Below are 16,176 nucleotides of genomic sequence, written 5' to 3' on the forward strand. Positions count from 1 at the left end.
TCCGAACTGTTAAATATATTTAATTTAAATAAATAATTAATCTTATAGTTTTATTTTTTTACTAAAAATTAAGTTCTTTTAATTAAGCACAGATTAAAGAATATTTCTTAGAATTATTAAAAAATATATATATATAGCTGTTATTAAAGTTTTTAAATATTAAAAAAATATTAATTATAGTAGACTACTGGACTAGTTTTAATTAAAAAATATTTCTTATTTTAACTAAATATTTTTTAATAAAAAATATAAATTATTATAAAGTTCTACTAAGCTTTCGACTAATATCTAGATCTTATATTAATAAGAATCTAGTTATAATTATTCTATTAGTTTTATATAAATATAATCTGTTCTATTAGTTGTTAGATATAATAACTAATAATACTAGTAATAATAATTTAATATTTAATATAATTTTATTTAAACTTTAGACTTAGCTCAGCTAAAGTATCCAGTTTTATAATACTTTACTTAATTCTAATCTTATAATAATTATTTAAAGCCAGTATTATATATTCTATTTTATTTATATAATTTAGCTTATAATTAATACTTTTTTATAGAAACTTTAGATTAAGATCTTAAACAGTATTATTAAATATATATAAAAAAATTATAATAGAAGTTTTAAAGCCTCTTCTAGTATTTTAAAAACTTTTAAAAAAATATATTTTAAAAATTATTTATAAAAGACTAATATAGAAAGCTTCTACTATAGTAAAAACTATTTAAATTAATTTTTTATAAACAGATTCTAAAGATTTTTTTTTAATAATAACTAATAATACTAATTTTTAATTATAGATTTAAAAGATTATATAATTTATAAATATAAGCTTTTAATACTATAAAAAATTTCAGCTTATTTAACAACTCGAATTAGACTTAGTTTACTATCTTTTTTTTAACTATAAAACTTACTAGAACTTAATCTATCTTATAATTCACCGGGTACTTAATCTTCATCAAGTAATTAATAGTTTTATTTAATATTATAATTATAGTAATATTAATTATTTTTATTTTATTATAATTAAGTAAAAATAAATAAAATATTTTTTTAAGCTTTTATATTCTTTTTTTCTTTTTATATTATATTTATTTAAGAATAGTAGGCCTACTATTTATAAAATTTATAATATTTATAATAATTTTTTTAATTATTTAGATTACTTAATTAACCAACTAGTAAGAAAGCGGATATTCTAAAAAAAAAAATTCTTAAAGACTTACAAAATATATATTAAAAACTTCGAAAATACTACTATTATATTTATTAAACAGAAGACTATATCTATATAATTATAACTATTCTAAACCTAATATTAAAGCTTAAAAAATTTAAAAAGAATATCTAACTAAATAATAATATTAACTAATATCTTAAATATCAAACTATTTTTAAAAAAATATTTTATTTTTATTATAATTAAAATTTAGTTATTAATATACTATTAACTATCTCCGGGTTACTGTTAGGCCTAGATAAAGTCTTTTATAATATTTTTAAATATCGGAAACTCTTACCGGCAGCTGAAATATTTAAAAAACTTAAAATATATTTAGATATTAAAAATATATAACTTATTAAAATATTTTTAATTAAACTAATACTATTCTAAATATTATAAAATATATTAATATTCTTACTTACTAAAAGTCCTGCTGTAATTAGTTTTCTATTTTTTATTAAATAGCTAGAGATTTTCTCTTAGTTACTACTAATAGTATTAATATTAAATATTTATTTAATAATTCTTAAAATATCTGCTACTATCGCCGGAGCCGTCTTTATTCTAATATAATTAAAATAATAATATTTTAGATATATACCAATTATTTTACTATTAATAAAAAGTATTAGAATATTTTTAATAATTTTAATCTGAATTTGATTATCTTTATACCTAAGAAATAAAAAAAAAATAAAATAATTACTATTTTTTATATTAATAAAAATAAGAATATAAATAATCTTAAAAATAATCCAGAAAATAGATTATTATTAGAAACAGAAGAACTAGCTTTATTTAAGTTTTCGAATATTATATATACTTAGATAAAAATAGAAACCCAGTCTTTTTAATTTCTTTACTACTATAATTATTGTTCTAAACAGTATAAAAAATAGTATAATTTTATTAGTTTATCTAATATTAAATTCTATATTTTTTATACTAGATTCTGTAAATATTTTTTTTAAAGTATAATATACCCCTCGGGACTACAGAAAAAAAGGTCGAGCAGATTAAACAAATTAAACAGATTAAATAAATTAAATAAATTAAATAGATTAAATAGATTAAATAGATCAAACAGGTCAAATAAATTAAATAGATTAAATAGATTAAGCAGATAAGCTAAATCTAAATAATATTACTATACTATAATTAAAAATATATTATATTTTATATATTATCTGTATAAAAAAAATATATATATTACTAATTAATCTACAGTTATTAACCTACCCGCTATACCTGACCTTCCTGACCGGTAGGTATAAACAGTTAAAATAATAATTATATCTTAATCTAACTATAACTGTACAGTTAAAATTTTTTTGTATCTTAACCTGACCGCCAGGTTATGACCAGGTTAAGGTTAAGGTATAACGGTCAGGTTAATCCACTCTAATTATATTACAACTGTATAATAACCAATAATCACTCTTTATAACTAAATACTACTATTATTCACAGTAGAAAAGGCTCTATACAGACCCCCTTGGCCTGCTATGTATACAGTAAATACGCAGCAGTAAAAACGCAGATCCAAGTACACACACACACACACACACACACACACACACACACACATACATATCTACACAGCAATACCCCATCTACAGCACAATTACCAATCCACGAAACAATCTTCTAAATCCCAAGATCCCATAAAATATTCATCAATCTATCACCAACATACATTATCACCACCACCCCGCCAAAAAGGAAAAAAAAAAAAAAAAAAACCACGCCAACTGAAACAACACATGTAATAAAGAACGAGTTCGCTATTATTCATGGATATGAGGAGAGCACGAAAAACAGAAAACCCTTCGCTTTGCACAACCAAACCATGATGCAGGATTACATTTGCTTCTGTGCGAGATAAAACAGAAAATTAGAAATAGGATGGTTGCTTTCATAACATTTTTACACAAAATCGCCCTCTACGTGGAAAAGACCCCAAAGTCACCCGCAAACCAGGTGAAGGTGGTGATCGTGATGAGGACCATGCCGAACACGAACTTGAGACCTTGGCGTTCGAGTTCGGAGAGGGCACCGCTGCAGGTGGCGCAGACGAATCCTGCACAGGGTATATCGGTTAGTTCTGAAGCAAAGAAAGGGGGGAGTTGGGAGAGACGAACCATTCAATGGCGTGTACGACTGCGGACTATACATGGCGAAGGTGTAACTGGCGGCGCTGAGGTGGCCGCCCTTGGCCGTGTCGGAGATGGCCTTGCTGGCGTCCCAGACGATCAGCGTGTACGAGGCGGTCAGCAGCGGGACCGTCGCGTTGGCCTTGTACTCGCCCGTGTCCCAGACGACCTTGTTGGTCTCCTTGACGGTCATGTTCTGCGTGATCGTGTACTTGTGGCTGTTCAGGCTGCACGAGGCGATGACGTTGACCGCCGTCGGCGTCACGTCCAGCGAGGTGTAGTTCCAGGCGAACGTCACCGAGTTGCCGATCTTGTAGTACGTCGTGGTCGTCGTCGCGGGCGTCAGTATCGAGATGCCACCGGCCCAGGCATTGGTGGTCGTCGAGTTGCTGGACGTGGTTTTCGTGCTGCCCTTCTTGGTCGATGAATCGGATCCCGTCTCGGTCCCGCTGTTCGTGTCGGTCCCGGTCGCGGTGCCAGTGGCCGTCCCCGTTGCGGTGCCCGTGGCCTTGCCGGTGGCTTTCGTCCCTGAAGCGGTCTCCTTGGCCGAGTCGGTGGCCGAGTCGGTAGCGGAATCGGTCTTGGCTGCACTCTTGCCGGTCGTGGCGGCTTGTCCGGTCGTGGCGCTGTCGGCTGCTGTGGTGTCTTTGGTATAGTCAGTATGGAGGAAATGTGAGCCAGCGTTTAGGGGCTGAGGCGGTACTGACCAGCTCGCCGCAGGAATTGACCGTGCGCCAAATCGTCCCCAGGGGAGGGGAACGCCGATGAGATCGTCCCCAGGAGGAGGAGGATGCACAACGCGGGTAGGAGGTATAGGGAACGCATGATGGTGGTGCGGGCTGTGCGGACGATGGAGGTTGTAGAGAGTGGGTGAAAACCGAGGGGTCGAGTGATCCCCCTTGGCGAAATTCAGGGTCCGATCGACGTGGGCCCGTCGCTGTGATGAGGATTCGTCTCTCAGACAAGGAGGTGCAATGTGTCGAGCGATTGAGATTAAGCGGATAATGCAGTCGATGGCGATGGAAACGGTGCCCAGAGATTGACAAGACGATGGAACTGCAGCGGGTGGTCGGTCTTTTTAGGCCAGCGGGCCTGAAACATGCAGATCGGCTGATAGATTATCGGCAGGGTCCAGCGAGAGTCGGGGTGGGTAAACAAAGCGAGTGACGGGGTCTGGCGCTCAACAAAACTGCAAAGGACGAAGGCAGAGAAGCGACTGACACTTATCTGGGGACGATGCAGAGGAGGATAGAATAAAAGAGTAAAAAAAATTGGTCCAAATAGACCACAAGCAGGCGCAGCAGAAGACGAGAGGCGAGAGTGAGAGAGAGCGAGCGAGCGAGCGAGAGAAGCGAGAGACTAGCAGAAGGAGAAGGGGAAGAGGGGACTAACCCGATTGGGCCAGTTGGGCCATTTGTGAGACACGCAGCTATTTTTGGTGTTTGCTAGCCTGGGGCAGCCAGGCATCATTCACTCATGGATGACATGATGCAACGCACATCTTGGACAAATGTTGTGCATACCCTTGCACCTCGATTCGCTCCTTGCACCCAGTATCCTGCACGTCTACAAGCCACTATTGCCAATTATTGCTTCCTTTACTTGCCGACTCGTCGATACTAGCAGATAAATAAAAGAGGCACTCGATGGTATGTATAATTTGTAATTGGGAAAAAATTTCTCACTGTGTCCCACAATCATCGATAGCCAGAACTCAATCAAAAGCAGAACGCTATCGCACAAATCACACATAGATACATTGGCTTCCCATCATCATCCTTCGCAGGTCATTATTACGATTAATTAGCATTAACATCAGGGCGAAAAGTCTTAACCGTCGTCGTACTGATACAGATCTTGTAAGCGTCAAGCTGGCGGGGAGGGTGGCGAATAGTTCTCCGGATCTTTATCTTTGCGTCGTATGATTCATCAACCACGAGGCGTCGTTGTGGTGGTGGTAAAAGCAAAATACCCCCCTCGTGCCTTGTCTAGGAGGTATATTCAACGGTGAGGTCGACCTTGTCGCAGGAGGAAGGGATCGTGGCCGGCAGGTACTTGTAGAGCCAGAAGAGCTGAGGAGCGTTGTGGTACCAGTCGCAGACTAAAGTAGATAACGAAAAGAATCGGTCAGTGACAAGGGTCCCTCTATGATTTACTTCGTGCAAATCGGGGTTCACTTACCCAACCAGCCGCCGAAACCGTTCTGCTCCGACCACTGAAGGCTCGTACCGTCGACCGAGAAACCTTCGTCACCGTAACCGACATTGATCTGGACGGGTTCCCATGCTACAACACGATGTTAGCCCAATGCGTATTTTTTTTTTCATTCGGAGAGGCGAATACTGACAAGCATAGTTGGTGTTGGCACCCATCTTGAATCCCCAGGGGAAAGTGGTGCCCAAGTCGAACTGAGCGTTTGTACCGTTCAGGGTAACAGCTCTGGCTCTGGAAGTGTCGGAGGTGAGCACAGCATCATTGAAGCCAGCGCCGGTGTGATAGGCGTAGACGTAGAGGTTGTTGTGAGCGTCGTTGGCAGCGCCGGAGGTCTTGAGGTAGAAGCTCTTAGCGGTATCGCGAGCTTGGATGGGGCTGGCCGCAACAGCGGAGACGAGCAGAGCGAGAGAAGCGAGGAACTTCATGATTGCGAGAATTAGATGTAGAGATGAAGACGAGAGAATGAGAATCCTGTACAGAGGTAGATATTGTGCTGTAGAACGAAGAGAAGGCTGTGTGTGTGTGTGTGTAATGAAGAAGGGATGGCAATGGGAATGACGGGTGTTTAAGTATGGAGCGGCGAGCACTCCCACCAGATCCGGTGGGGAAGAAGGCCGTGGGAGACGAATTTCCTAAGGAGGCAATGGAAGACGAAGATCAGAGGAACCAAAGCAAGAACAAAGTCAATGAACACATGAAAGGACGAAAGAGAGGAGACAGGAACTAAAGTGGTGGTTGAATTGGTGGGTGCAGATGGACTTGGCACTGCTCACTGCCCCAGGAACCCTCCCCGGGTTTGAAGGAACACTGGTACGGAATACTGCAGGACTAAACGGGATTGATTGAATGATGGGAGGCAAAAGAGAACAAGAGCAAGAAGAGCAAGATGAGACTTGGCCGGCCCACTCACGGACTGTCCGCTACTCCAGGCTCCGCTAGCTGCCTTCAAGGTTGGGCGCCGGCCACGACCGATTGGCTTTGGAGTCGACGTGGTGATTGGTCTGGGGCACAATCAGTCAGCGACGGTGGGCGGCGAAGTCGGAGACAGATGGTGATTGGCACAGAAAGGCGGGGGAGTAATGAGACATTCCATGTTCTGTCTGGCTGTCTATCTGTCTGGCCCACAACGAGGAAATCTCCCCATCATGCTGTGGGAAATTGGAGGCTGGAGGTAATCAACCACAACCACCACACATTCTGCCAGGTACTGCTTACAGTACAATCCTCCCATTTCTTAGAATTCTACTCAACACTAAACAACATGCAAAATGAAAAACTCTGCCTTCTATTTTTATTCCGTTAAACAAATACATACAATGCAACAAACCCCAAACTTGGAGCCAGTTGATCCTCATCTATTCTGTCGATCCCGATCTATGCTCACGTATCAAGTAAAATGACCATTGGATCTTCAGGACTGTATCATCACAGTCCTACCCCATCAACCAACGTCTATCTGATGCAAAAACTCTATGCACCTATCCCCTGAGCAGCATGCACCAAAAAGAAAAAAAAATAACCGTGTCAGCCAAAAAGTGGATTAACTTAATTATAGAAACAAGCACTTTGTTCCCTCCGCTCTGTCAGCATCAGCCATGAAGAAAGAACCCTAGACTATAATCTGACGTTAAGGCTGTGCTATCATGCAGGAATTGTGCACTTTACTTGCCGATCGGATCTCCGAATTTCCCCCAAATTATCAAAGCGGACTACATCACTCCAACGTTTGTCGTTTACTCTGTTGTATGTGTATGTGTGTATGTGTGTGTGGCCTTGACATCATGATCGTCCGTTTCCGTTCAACGATGCTGGCCGGTACGGGGCGCCTGCACCTCGGGGATTGCCTTACATCACACGATTCCATCTGATAGTCTGAGCTATAGGGGGTTGAATACTAGCCGAGGAAAGTCCTGGCTTTTTTTTTTTTTTTTTTCACGAGGTCGTGGAATTTCCCGCACGTTTGTCCCTTCACGCATGGCAGGATCCGTGAAGGTTGGTGTTGAGAGGGAAGGTTGCATATACTTCCGGGCTATCTCCGAGACATGACTCGGAACAAGGCACCAGACACATGAGCATAACACGGAAGATAGATCAGATGATTCAACCATCATAAACATAACGAGACATCTCATGCATGAGAATGTAGGATCTCGTATATATCGTCATGTCTCAGACTTATGAAGGGGGGGGGGGGAGTCGCATCCGCCCGCGGCAATGTAGACTTGTCTCACCCGATACGAGGTGGGTTGCATATCGCTTAAAAAACATATACATCGACGCATACAGAAAGAAAAAAAAACATCCTACGATGCCGCCGGGTACAGGCGAATATCCACCCCATGTAAATGCGACAAAGTCAGATTGGACATGATCCGGGGCTCCTCCACCGCCGGTGCGGCATTTTCGATCCGGTCGAAATGCTGCAGCAGGCGGACCAGGGTATAGCTCGCTTCGGTCAGGGCATATTGCTCTACCATCCAACAAGTTAGCAAAGCATTTTCCTAAAAGGGGAAGTGACGGGGGCTTGGGTTATGAGATGTAACTCACGACCAAGACAGATCCGGGGTCCGCCGTTGAACGGCAGGAAATCCCACCCGCGGATGGCGTTCTCCTCCCAGCGTTCCGGCCGGAAGCTTCGCGCATCAGGCCCGTAGAGGTCCTCCCGCCGGTGCATCGCATATACGGAGTACGTGACCAGCTGGCCCTTGCGAATAAACACGGGGGCCTTGCCGTCCGGGCCGCCGCCCACCGGGAGTGAAGTGTCTTTGACAGCGACACGGAAGTTGAGTGGCACGGGGGGCAGCAGACGGAGGACTGGTCGAGTGTCAGTACAAAGCCTAATTCCAGAAGAATATAAATCGCTTACCCTCGTTCAGGAAATACCGCAGATATGGGATATCCTTCAACCGCGCCTGCGTGATCTTCGCCCGCGGATGCACACGATCACCGAATTCCTCGACGATAGCCCGCCGCAGCCGGTCCCAGACGGCGGGATGACGCGCCAGGTAGAAGAACGCCGAGCTCAGCAGACTGGCCGTCGTGTCACGTCCTGCTAGCAGAATATTGAGCATGTTATCGCGCAGGACCCTCGGATCGTCCGTCTCCGCGGCCAACGCCTCGGCGAAGATGTATCGATCCGCACTCTTGTTCGGGTTGTTCTTCGAAGCCAGCGCCAGTCGGACATAGTGGTCGACGACCTCATGCACGCGCTTGTTGGCGTCTTGGAACTCCTTCGGGTTGACCAGCCAGTACAGGCCCATGAACCGGTTGCGGGTGAAAAGGTACTCCTGCGACAGGTTGAATGCCTCCGCGAAGCCCTGTGCATCCCCGACTGTTGTCTTCTCCAGAACCCCGGCGTGGCCGGAAGAGTGCATCGCGTTGACCGACTCGCCGAACAGAAAGTGCGTTGCGGAATCGATGGTCAGTAGGAAGAAGAGGCGCTGGATATCGAAATCGCTGCCATTCTTCGGGATCAGCTCGATCAGTCGGGAGACGTGACCGTCCATCAGATCTAGATCCGCCACCTGTCCGCATTTAGTTTCTGGGCCCTGAGATGCGTGAGATATATGAGCTGGCCTTACCTGATCCCGCGTGAACTGCGGCCGTAACAACGCCCGGGCATGCGACCAGCCCGCACCATCTAGTGTGAAGATGCCGTTCCCAAGCAGGGGATAGAACTCACGGTGGCGGGTACCCAGGCTGAAGTCATGGAATTGGGTGGCTAAGAGGGCTTTCAGATTTTCAGGCTCAACCGTGGACAGAATCGAGACTCCTCCTAGCCCGGTCAAGCTGAACGTGGGTCCATACTGATCGTAGAACCCCGCAATATATTCGACTACGCGGCTGTCCTTCGCTGCCCGTGCGAGTTCGAAGAAACTCTTGAGACCGAGAGGATCAGATGGGATCTTTTGTGGAGGCTCGCAACCCAGCGATTTTGCGGTTCTGCGGTTTCTGATTGTTTGTCGGATGGAGCGCAGGAGTTGATATGTCAGGTACAGTGCCCCGCTGACCAGAGTGATTAGAGTCAGCATGATGCTGGAGTTGCCTGGAAGTAAGGCAAAGGGCTGGCTGATTTGTAGGGTTTTAAATAAATGAGCTGTATTGAAGTGAGTTTGAGGTGATCCTGAAGAAAGTCTTCTCTGCAAGTTCCAGATATACTTATTTATACCTGTACAATATGGGCATTTAGGCATAGGATTCCTCGGTGGAGACACATGTCACAAAAACGCCCCCGTGTGCCTCCTCAGGACACACTAGTACTCAAAGTTGGAGGCGCAAGAGGATAAAGAAAGGTTAAAGCGACCCAGACAGCAATGATTGGAAAGGAAAAGTGGGAAAAGCATCATGGCTGATTCGTGATTTCATGGCTCGAGGCTCGGAGGCCGGGGAAATTCGCAAGCATCTCCGAAAAGGGTTTAGAAGGTTAGAAGGACGGAAGCGGCAATGGTGGAGCACAGCCTGAGTACTTACTATCTACCCAGCTCCTTCATTCTCTAATCTTCTGCCATCTGCTGGAAACTCAGAACATCTATTCTGATTGTGGCCTAATATGTACATTGAAATTGGTCGATCCATTCTCTCTCTCAACTCTTGGTCGACGTCCCCGCTCCTGTCCCGAAGCACGGCAGCCACTGCAGCAGCGCCGTGCTGAACATCCCGCGTGACAGTTTCCCGGCTGTGGGGAGCATCTGAAAGTCGAAGCAGTGCTCCGAGTCCTCCAGGATATATCCAAAGACCGTGTTCTCATTGGTCGTCACCCCACACGACGGAATGTCGCTGGAGAATTGAACGCCCTGGGGTGCTGTGTCCTCTGTCGACAGGACGGACAAAGTCCGCCACGGATCGAACTCCCCTCCACTGGTATATGTGTTCGAAGGTCGGATGGTCCACCCGCCAAACTCGCGGTTGGTCTGGTCCGTCAGAGGCTGGGCCGGTAAGAGCCCCTTCTTGATCGCGTCGGGGAACTGCCGGTTGCAGATATGCTGCTGATACTCGAGGGTCTGATAGCTTGAGAGCAGTGCATGGGGGCCGGCATTGTTGGCCTGGTAGAACCCCCATTCGGTGCAGTACTGCCAGGTCCAGCTGATGGCTGAAGGGTCGCCGTACGGCTTGCTCAGATCGCATTCCAGCGGCAGGCTGGTGTTCTGGCCCCTGCAATTGGTGTCCATGTTCTGATTGACCAGGGTCGTCAGCACGGGCCAAGCCGCCCAGCGCTCCGCCACATATTGCTTGCCGTAGATGGAGGCCAGCCCATCGGGACCGGCAGTTTGGTTGGTGTTCGGGTCGGTTTCCAGGTACTCGCAGAAAGCCCCCAGGCTTGCCGTGCCCCCGTCCATGCCATACGACTGGAAACTCCCGTACATCGCCACCAGCGCGGCTGTGAAGTCCCCGTTGGAGTTCTTCTCGGCTTCCGAGCCGAGGAACAGTTGCTTTATCGACCCTGCCGTTTGATTACTCAACAGCTGCTCATCGATGTATTCTAGCCCGGCACGAATGTCCTTGGTGCAGTTGGCCCACCCACTGGCCACCATTCCTCGGTAGACCTGGTCGAAGTAGTTCGTCATATTCACTTGGGCCTGTACCGGGGCCGAGGAGGACCAGGCAGCGAAAATGGTATCCGGGTACTCCTGACGAGTCAAAGCCGCGCGGATGCCAGCGTATGAGCCACCGATCATGACCCAAGGGGTCCCTGCGGGAGTGAGATCGACTTCGGGATGGGCCTTGCGACTGAAATTCCGTGCAAAGTACGGGAGATCTGCGAGCGCTTGCTTGGTTGTGAGGTATTGATAGTCCTCTGGCGGAGTGTCATAATTCACAGGGAAGGGGGTCGATTTGCCATAGTATCTGACGCTGTCAGTCCATGGAGCCGACCCAAGCATCTCCGGTGCGGGTAGACGAACCTATGCTCCCAAATGATCCCCATGGCATTGAATTCCTCCAGAGTTGACCGGAAGAATGACAGCGACGAAGTGAGGTGCGCCTGCGCGACCGAGGCTGCCTCCGTTTCTCCGGCGTCGTAAACCAAGATCGGCTTGCCGGCTTGATAGAACTCGTCACTCACCCAGAATCGGTTTCGGTATGTACCTGCCGATGCGTTGTTGTGATCGATCGGGATCTACGGACGTTAGATCCGTACCACCGACACAAAACCTCTGCGACCCTTACCGAGACGTATTCGTCTTTTATCGTCACCATCGCCGAGTGTGAGACGGCTGAATGAATGCTTGCGTACTCATGACGGTCAAGGTCCGGCTCTATCCCCAGTTCCGCGAGGAGTTGCACGTCGCGACCGAAGGGGATCTTCTTCCCCCGCCCGACCACCGAGGATGGAAGTAACGCGACCGCAATCGCGGCAAGACATGATAGCTTCACATACATTTTCCTTGTGATGGATGTCGACGAGCAGGCACAGTGCAAGAAACAATGCTCATAGGCCGGAGCGCGAGTGCCATTTCAGCCATGGACGACGCCATCATGCGCTCCCTTTCGCTATATATACGCCTCACAGACATATTCCCGAGCAGGACGGTTTCGGCTCCCTGTATGACAGAGTGGATATTGCAAATGAATGGCTACGAGCCGAGTCATGCTGTGTTGTTGACGGACGGCAGAACAAACAAACAGCGGCGGCTGCATGGGTAACCAGGGATGCCGCTTGTTCTGTGTTCGGCTTCTCTGGCTGGAATGTTGGACAGGGGCTCGGCCCAACCCCTGGCCGGAATTGATGAAAACATCACCGAAGTGATTTGTGCCTGGTCTTGGGGTTGGGTTTGTTCCTTTTTGCAGTTCCGATGTTAATCCCCAGACTGCGATCTGGGGTTTGTGCCGTGTTCCGAGATCTCAGATGTCACTGAAAATGTGGACAGCAGGAAAACCACAATCGCATTGTCCAACCTGATGACTCTGATGGAGTTCTTTCGGCGTCATACAAACCTTATCGTCTACGTCGTACAAGCTGAATGTCTCGTGGATTGCCCTGAGGCAAGGTCACTTGTTGATCAATATCTTTCTACTCGAAAAGCTCCAAGTCCATGCTGAGATATAGTACGATGCGCACTCCGTGGACCTTAGATGAAGCCTTCAAGGCGCCAGACCAATCTTAAGCTGTCAAGTAGAAGCCGACTGATCGAGTTTGTTGCTCCACTGAGGGCATTTTTCTCACACAAGTAACAAGGCCATAGGCCTCACTACTCCTGTACCACATCCGTCTTGAAAACTTACCACCCTGCCAACATTCATTGGTGGGACACGTCTCTTCAGACTGCCAGTGACAGAAAATTAGCGTCCATCCAACCATCCATCCACAGAACTTCCCACCGAACTTCCTTGGACCTGCACGTAGTGAATGATGCGAGCACGAACTGCCTGCAGAGGATTCCCGTTCAAACCCCTGGATCCAACCTCCCAACCCGGCAAAGACATTGCAATACATCCAGGATGGGTCTCGTCGTCTACCTGGCTTTTCCCCGTTGTTTCTTCCGCTTTTCATTATCCAACCACCCAATAGTAACCACATCGAATGTCCTCAGCCGACTTTGACCAGTCACTCCTCGGAAGCCTTGTGCACAAAGAGCGAGAGTGAGCCTAATACGAGTAAGCTTTCGGTCACATATAATCCCTCTTGGTAGGGGATATGTTCTTGAGCAAAAATGCGCCTGCGATCTTCGGAACCTGTACGCTGGTAGTATGAAAGGACAATCACCGCAGCGGGCACCACGGCATGAACACTTTAGATACTTTACATAGATCACAAAGCGGTACTGTACCTCCCGAGACATTGGACCCTTTATAAGAAGTCCGTAGAGTAAGAAAGTTACAACAAGAGCCAATGCCGACCCATCCGCATAGCCTTTACAAAGCAGATTCATGGGCTGGAAGGAGGAAAGCGGAGCAGCAGTAGCTACAGTCAGAAGGAAGAAGAGGGGGAAAGAAAGACACGTCGAGGCGAGAGTCAAAGGACGACAGCATCTCCTCTGATTTCACTTGATGTTGTTCCTGTTATATGCATGCATCGAGCCAAGGCGAGAAGGCCGCCACGGAGGTGAATACACTACAGATTTGCATCACGCTGCTGGACACCACTGCGATGATGGTAAGTGAGCCACTCCAAAAAGCCCGCAAGGAGGGACTCTGGGCTCTGGGCTCTGGGCTCTCCAGAGCCTGTCGCAATCCTGAGCAAGGAAGCATTTCGACAACCGTGGGGGCACGGCGGTTCGACTGAATGACCTTTGACGCAGTTGGAACGGGGGAAGCTACGCCACAAGGCAGACCAGACGCCAACCTTAATAGCCACAAGCAGCGGTAAGAAAGAAACCAGAGCAGCAACTCGACTCCCCGACACAGCCAAGTTGGTAAGTATGGACCCTTGACGCCTACTCACGTCCTTTCCATCCTCGTGCCCGAAATCCCCCCGCTTTCCTGCAGCGCCGGCATGCCCCAACCGCTCATCCACCGAGACTGCAGAGCCTGTCGCGCGGTGATTCTCTCCTCCGGCCGAAACGCCAACATCGCGCGCAGCATCTCCATCAGCGCCGCCCTCTCGTCCTCCGTCACCGGTTCCAAACCCCCCCCTCAGCCCGCGGCTTCTGGATACTCTCCTCGAACCGCCTCTCCCAGGACCTCCGCCCACCACCGGGCCCAGCCCTCCCCGTCCTCACCAGATCCAGCGTCGCCCTGCTCGCTGAACCACTCCCGTCTCCTCCCCCACCTCCCCCACCATTCCCCCGGCAGACTTCCCGAGCACCTCGACCTGCTCGGCCGTGACACGATCCGGACTCGGAAAAAACGTCTCAAACAGCGGCCGTTGCCCGAGAATCTCCCAAACACAACACGCCAGACCCCAAACATCGACGGCGCAGGAAAGCGGCTCGTCGGAGAATCTCGCCTCGGGCGGCTGAAGAAGTGGCAGGGTTTTGGAAGCAACCCTCACCGTTTCGCACGGCGCAAACGATTCCCCAAAGTCGCTGAGCGTGATCGCTGCCTCGCCGAGAGGGCGGTCCTCACAGCGCACACGCCGTACCACCCGGGAATGAACACGCGCGTGGGGACGCCCTCCGCTAAAGGGGGGCCATCGAGACGAACCACATCCTCCGACTCGGGGTCGCCGTATCTCTCGTACAGCTCTGAGGGGGAGATACTGTCAATGGAGCGGGGAAACTGAACAAGAATATTACCTAGATGCAGATCTTTTCGGGGAGAGGTACGGAGAGTCAGCTCTAATCAAATCCACCCGCGGAGTCTGACGGAGGACGGAGAAGGGGCACCATCACCATACTAACCGCCATGTACAAAACCCCAAACTGTGGAGGAAGGCGACGCCCCGAATGAGCTGGGCGATCATCGACTGCGCGACCCGGGGGCCGAAACACCCCGGACACCGTACCCGAAGCCTCCTCCTCCTTGGCATCGAACAAGCTCATCCGCGCCGGCGGCGTCACCACACACCGATGCCGACCATTGCACCCGACCACCCAGAACTCATCCCAAAGGGGGCGGGAAGACTTCCTTCCCGGGACGAGACACCGCACTTGCCAGCGAACGTAGCACCCTCACTTCAGAGGAGGAGGAGTGGCTGCTGGCGTCCGCGGTGAGGACCTTCACAGCGACGTATCGGGCTTCGCGGCAGTCCCGGGCCAGCCAGATGGTCGAGTAGCCCCCGTGCCCAAGCTTGCCGACCAGCTGGTATCGGCCATCCGCTAAGCTATCCCCGACCTGTAACGGAAGATAGCCGCCGGGGCGGTATCGGTGGAGGTCTTCGACGTCTTCCATCAACCGGTACTGGAACTTGCCAGGCGGCGTGCCGGATGCTCGTGTATCTTGGCTCATCTCATCTGATCTCCGCGGGGTGCGAGTGGACATGGCCGATGATGTCTCCCTGCCGTGAAACCCCAACCCAGTCAAGACAAACGTGCATACCTGGCTGCGAGGGCGCCGCCGGGCATTGATGGATGTGGAAGGACGTGTGAACATCTCGCGGCGCGGGCACTCCGGCCGAAGAACTGCTGTAGACAAGAAGACTAACGCGGGTTTTTGACCTGTACGAGACGTTTTCCAAACCCTTGTCCTGGGTGGCTGGTGACTGAGCTGTTGTTGATGTCGTTGTCTAACTTAGTTAACTTATCGATAATGACTAATCTATGACCAATCAGCCCATGCCTTGTTCAATGGAAGATCTCAATTCCAACTTAGCTGTTAATAGGTAAATGACGATATCCTGGCAGCTCACCTCCCAAGGGCTGAGGTTGTTGGTTCTCCATAAAGTTCCTTTCGTTTCTCTCAGATCCGCACTCGACATGGCTGGATTCTACAGTACATGGAACAGAGAGTCGAAGGTGACACCGTATGTACTGCTGTTCTGCCCGTCCATCGTCCCTTGGACACGCCTTAAGCACCTGACGGACCGACCCGTTGATCTATAAGGGAGTATTTTCGGTTACAATAGGAAAGATACCCTGCTCACAGAATACTATAACTACTCCTTCTGCCGGGTACGAGTCTTCCTCCCTTAAGATTAGCGATTTTCCTCAAGAGAGTAGTAAGTACAGCTGTCCACTTACTATTGTAGGAGACGGATT

The 16,176-nt window shown here is 47.6% G+C and overlaps 5 protein-coding genes across 5 annotated transcripts; all 5 read right to left on the reverse strand.

Moving 5' to 3' along the window:
• Positions 1 to 2,951: 2,951 nt before the first annotated feature.
• BO95DRAFT_437895 (uncharacterized protein) lies at positions 2,952 to 4,697 on the reverse strand. The gene is made up of 3 exons (XM_025585380.1): positions 4,096 to 4,697; positions 3,377 to 4,033; positions 2,952 to 3,315 (listed from the first exon to the last, which is right to left on the reverse strand). The coding sequence occupies exons 1-3, from the start codon at positions 4,211 to 4,213 to the stop codon at positions 3,179 to 3,181; spliced, it is 912 nt and encodes a 303-aa protein (XP_025447606.1). The 5' UTR covers positions 4,214 to 4,697; the 3' UTR covers positions 2,952 to 3,178.
• A 327-nt stretch (positions 4,698 to 5,024) lies between these two features.
• On the reverse strand, positions 5,025 to 6,454 carry BO95DRAFT_437896 (uncharacterized protein). The gene is made up of 3 exons (XM_025585381.1): positions 5,736 to 6,454; positions 5,570 to 5,674; positions 5,025 to 5,489 (listed from the first exon to the last, which is right to left on the reverse strand). The coding sequence occupies exons 1-3, from the start codon at positions 6,025 to 6,027 to the stop codon at positions 5,377 to 5,379; spliced, it is 510 nt and encodes a 169-aa protein (XP_025447607.1). The 5' UTR covers positions 6,028 to 6,454; the 3' UTR covers positions 5,025 to 5,376.
• A 1,333-nt stretch (positions 6,455 to 7,787) lies between these two features.
• On the reverse strand, positions 7,788 to 9,935 carry BO95DRAFT_437899 (cytochrome P450). Its single transcript, XM_025585382.1, has 4 exons — positions 9,184 to 9,935; positions 8,469 to 9,126; positions 8,150 to 8,416; positions 7,788 to 8,072 (listed from the first exon to the last, which is right to left on the reverse strand). The coding sequence occupies exons 1-4, from the start codon at positions 9,631 to 9,633 to the stop codon at positions 7,906 to 7,908; spliced, it is 1,542 nt and encodes a 513-aa protein (XP_025447608.1). The 5' UTR covers positions 9,634 to 9,935; the 3' UTR covers positions 7,788 to 7,905.
• A 178-nt stretch (positions 9,936 to 10,113) lies between these two features.
• BO95DRAFT_478120 (putative serine peptidase, family S28) lies at positions 10,114 to 11,980 on the reverse strand (the record flags this gene model as incomplete). The annotated part of the gene is made up of 3 exons (XM_025590017.1): positions 10,114 to 11,452; positions 11,503 to 11,717; positions 11,768 to 11,980. 3 exons carry the CDS (start codon positions 11,978 to 11,980, stop codon positions 10,186 to 10,188), a joined length of 1,695 nt encoding a protein of 564 aa, XP_025447609.1. The 3' UTR covers positions 10,114 to 10,185.
• A 1,590-nt stretch (positions 11,981 to 13,570) lies between these two features.
• BO95DRAFT_469914 (kinase-like protein) lies at positions 13,571 to 15,679 on the reverse strand. Its single transcript, XM_025589477.1, has 9 exons — positions 15,518 to 15,679; positions 15,125 to 15,379; positions 14,980 to 15,102; positions 14,891 to 14,945; positions 14,639 to 14,787; positions 14,389 to 14,600; positions 14,289 to 14,351; positions 14,167 to 14,254; positions 13,571 to 14,146 (listed from the first exon to the last, which is right to left on the reverse strand). Exons 1-9 carry the CDS (start codon positions 15,569 to 15,571, stop codon positions 13,979 to 13,981), a joined length of 1,167 nt encoding a protein of 388 aa, XP_025447610.1. The 5' UTR covers positions 15,572 to 15,679; the 3' UTR covers positions 13,571 to 13,978.
• Between the last annotated feature and the right edge of the window lie 497 nt (positions 15,680 to 16,176).

Source organism: Aspergillus brunneoviolaceus (genome assembly GCF_003184695.1).
Source record: "Aspergillus brunneoviolaceus CBS 621.78 unplaced genomic scaffold BO95scaffold_2, whole genome shotgun sequence".
Lineage (NCBI taxonomy): Eukaryota > Fungi > Ascomycota > Eurotiomycetes > Eurotiales > Aspergillaceae > Aspergillus > Aspergillus brunneoviolaceus.

Coding starts and splice junctions, on each gene's coding strand:
- BO95DRAFT_437895 (XM_025585380.1), bottom strand. CDS start 4,213: ATGCGTTCCCTATACCTCCTACCCGCGTTGTGCATCCTCCTCCTCCTG. Junction 4,034..4,095: donor TCAATTCCTGCGGCGAGCTG/GTCAGTACCGCC, acceptor ACTATACCAAAG/ACACCACAGCAGCCGACAGC. Junction 3,316..3,376: donor GTCGTACACGCCATTGAATG/GTTCGTCTCTCC, acceptor TACCCTGTGCAG/GATTCGTCTGCGCCACCTGC.
- BO95DRAFT_437896 (XM_025585381.1), bottom strand. CDS start 6,027: ATGAAGTTCCTCGCTTCTCTCGCTCTGCTCGTCTCCGCTGTTGCGGCC. Junction 5,675..5,735: donor TGCCAACACCAACTATGCTT/GTCAGTATTCGC, acceptor ATCGTGTTGTAG/CATGGGAACCCGTCCAGATC. Junction 5,490..5,569: donor CGGTTTCGGCGGCTGGTTGG/GTAAGTGAACCC, acceptor TATCTACTTTAG/TCTGCGACTGGTACCACAAC.
- BO95DRAFT_437899 (XM_025585382.1), bottom strand. CDS start 9,633: ATGCTGACTCTAATCACTCTGGTCAGCGGGGCACTGTACCTGACATAT. Junction 9,127..9,183: donor CGCAGTTCACGCGGGATCAG/GTAAGGCCAGCT, acceptor AAATGCGGACAG/GTGGCGGATCTAGATCTGAT. Junction 8,417..8,468: donor GCGGTATTTCCTGAACGAGG/GTAAGCGATTTA, acceptor ACACTCGACCAG/TCCTCCGTCTGCTGCCCCCC.
- BO95DRAFT_469914 (XM_025589477.1), bottom strand. CDS start 15,571: ATGTTCACACGTCCTTCCACATCCATCAATGCCCGGCGGCGCCCTCGC. Junction 15,380..15,517: donor GGCGGCGCCCTCGCAGCCAG/GTATGCACGTTT, acceptor GGCAAGTTCCAG/TACCGGTTGATGGAAGACGT. Junction 14,946..14,979: donor AGGAGGAGGCTTCGGGTACG/GTGTCCGGGGTG, acceptor CGGGTCGCGCAG/TCGATGATCGCCCAGCTCAT.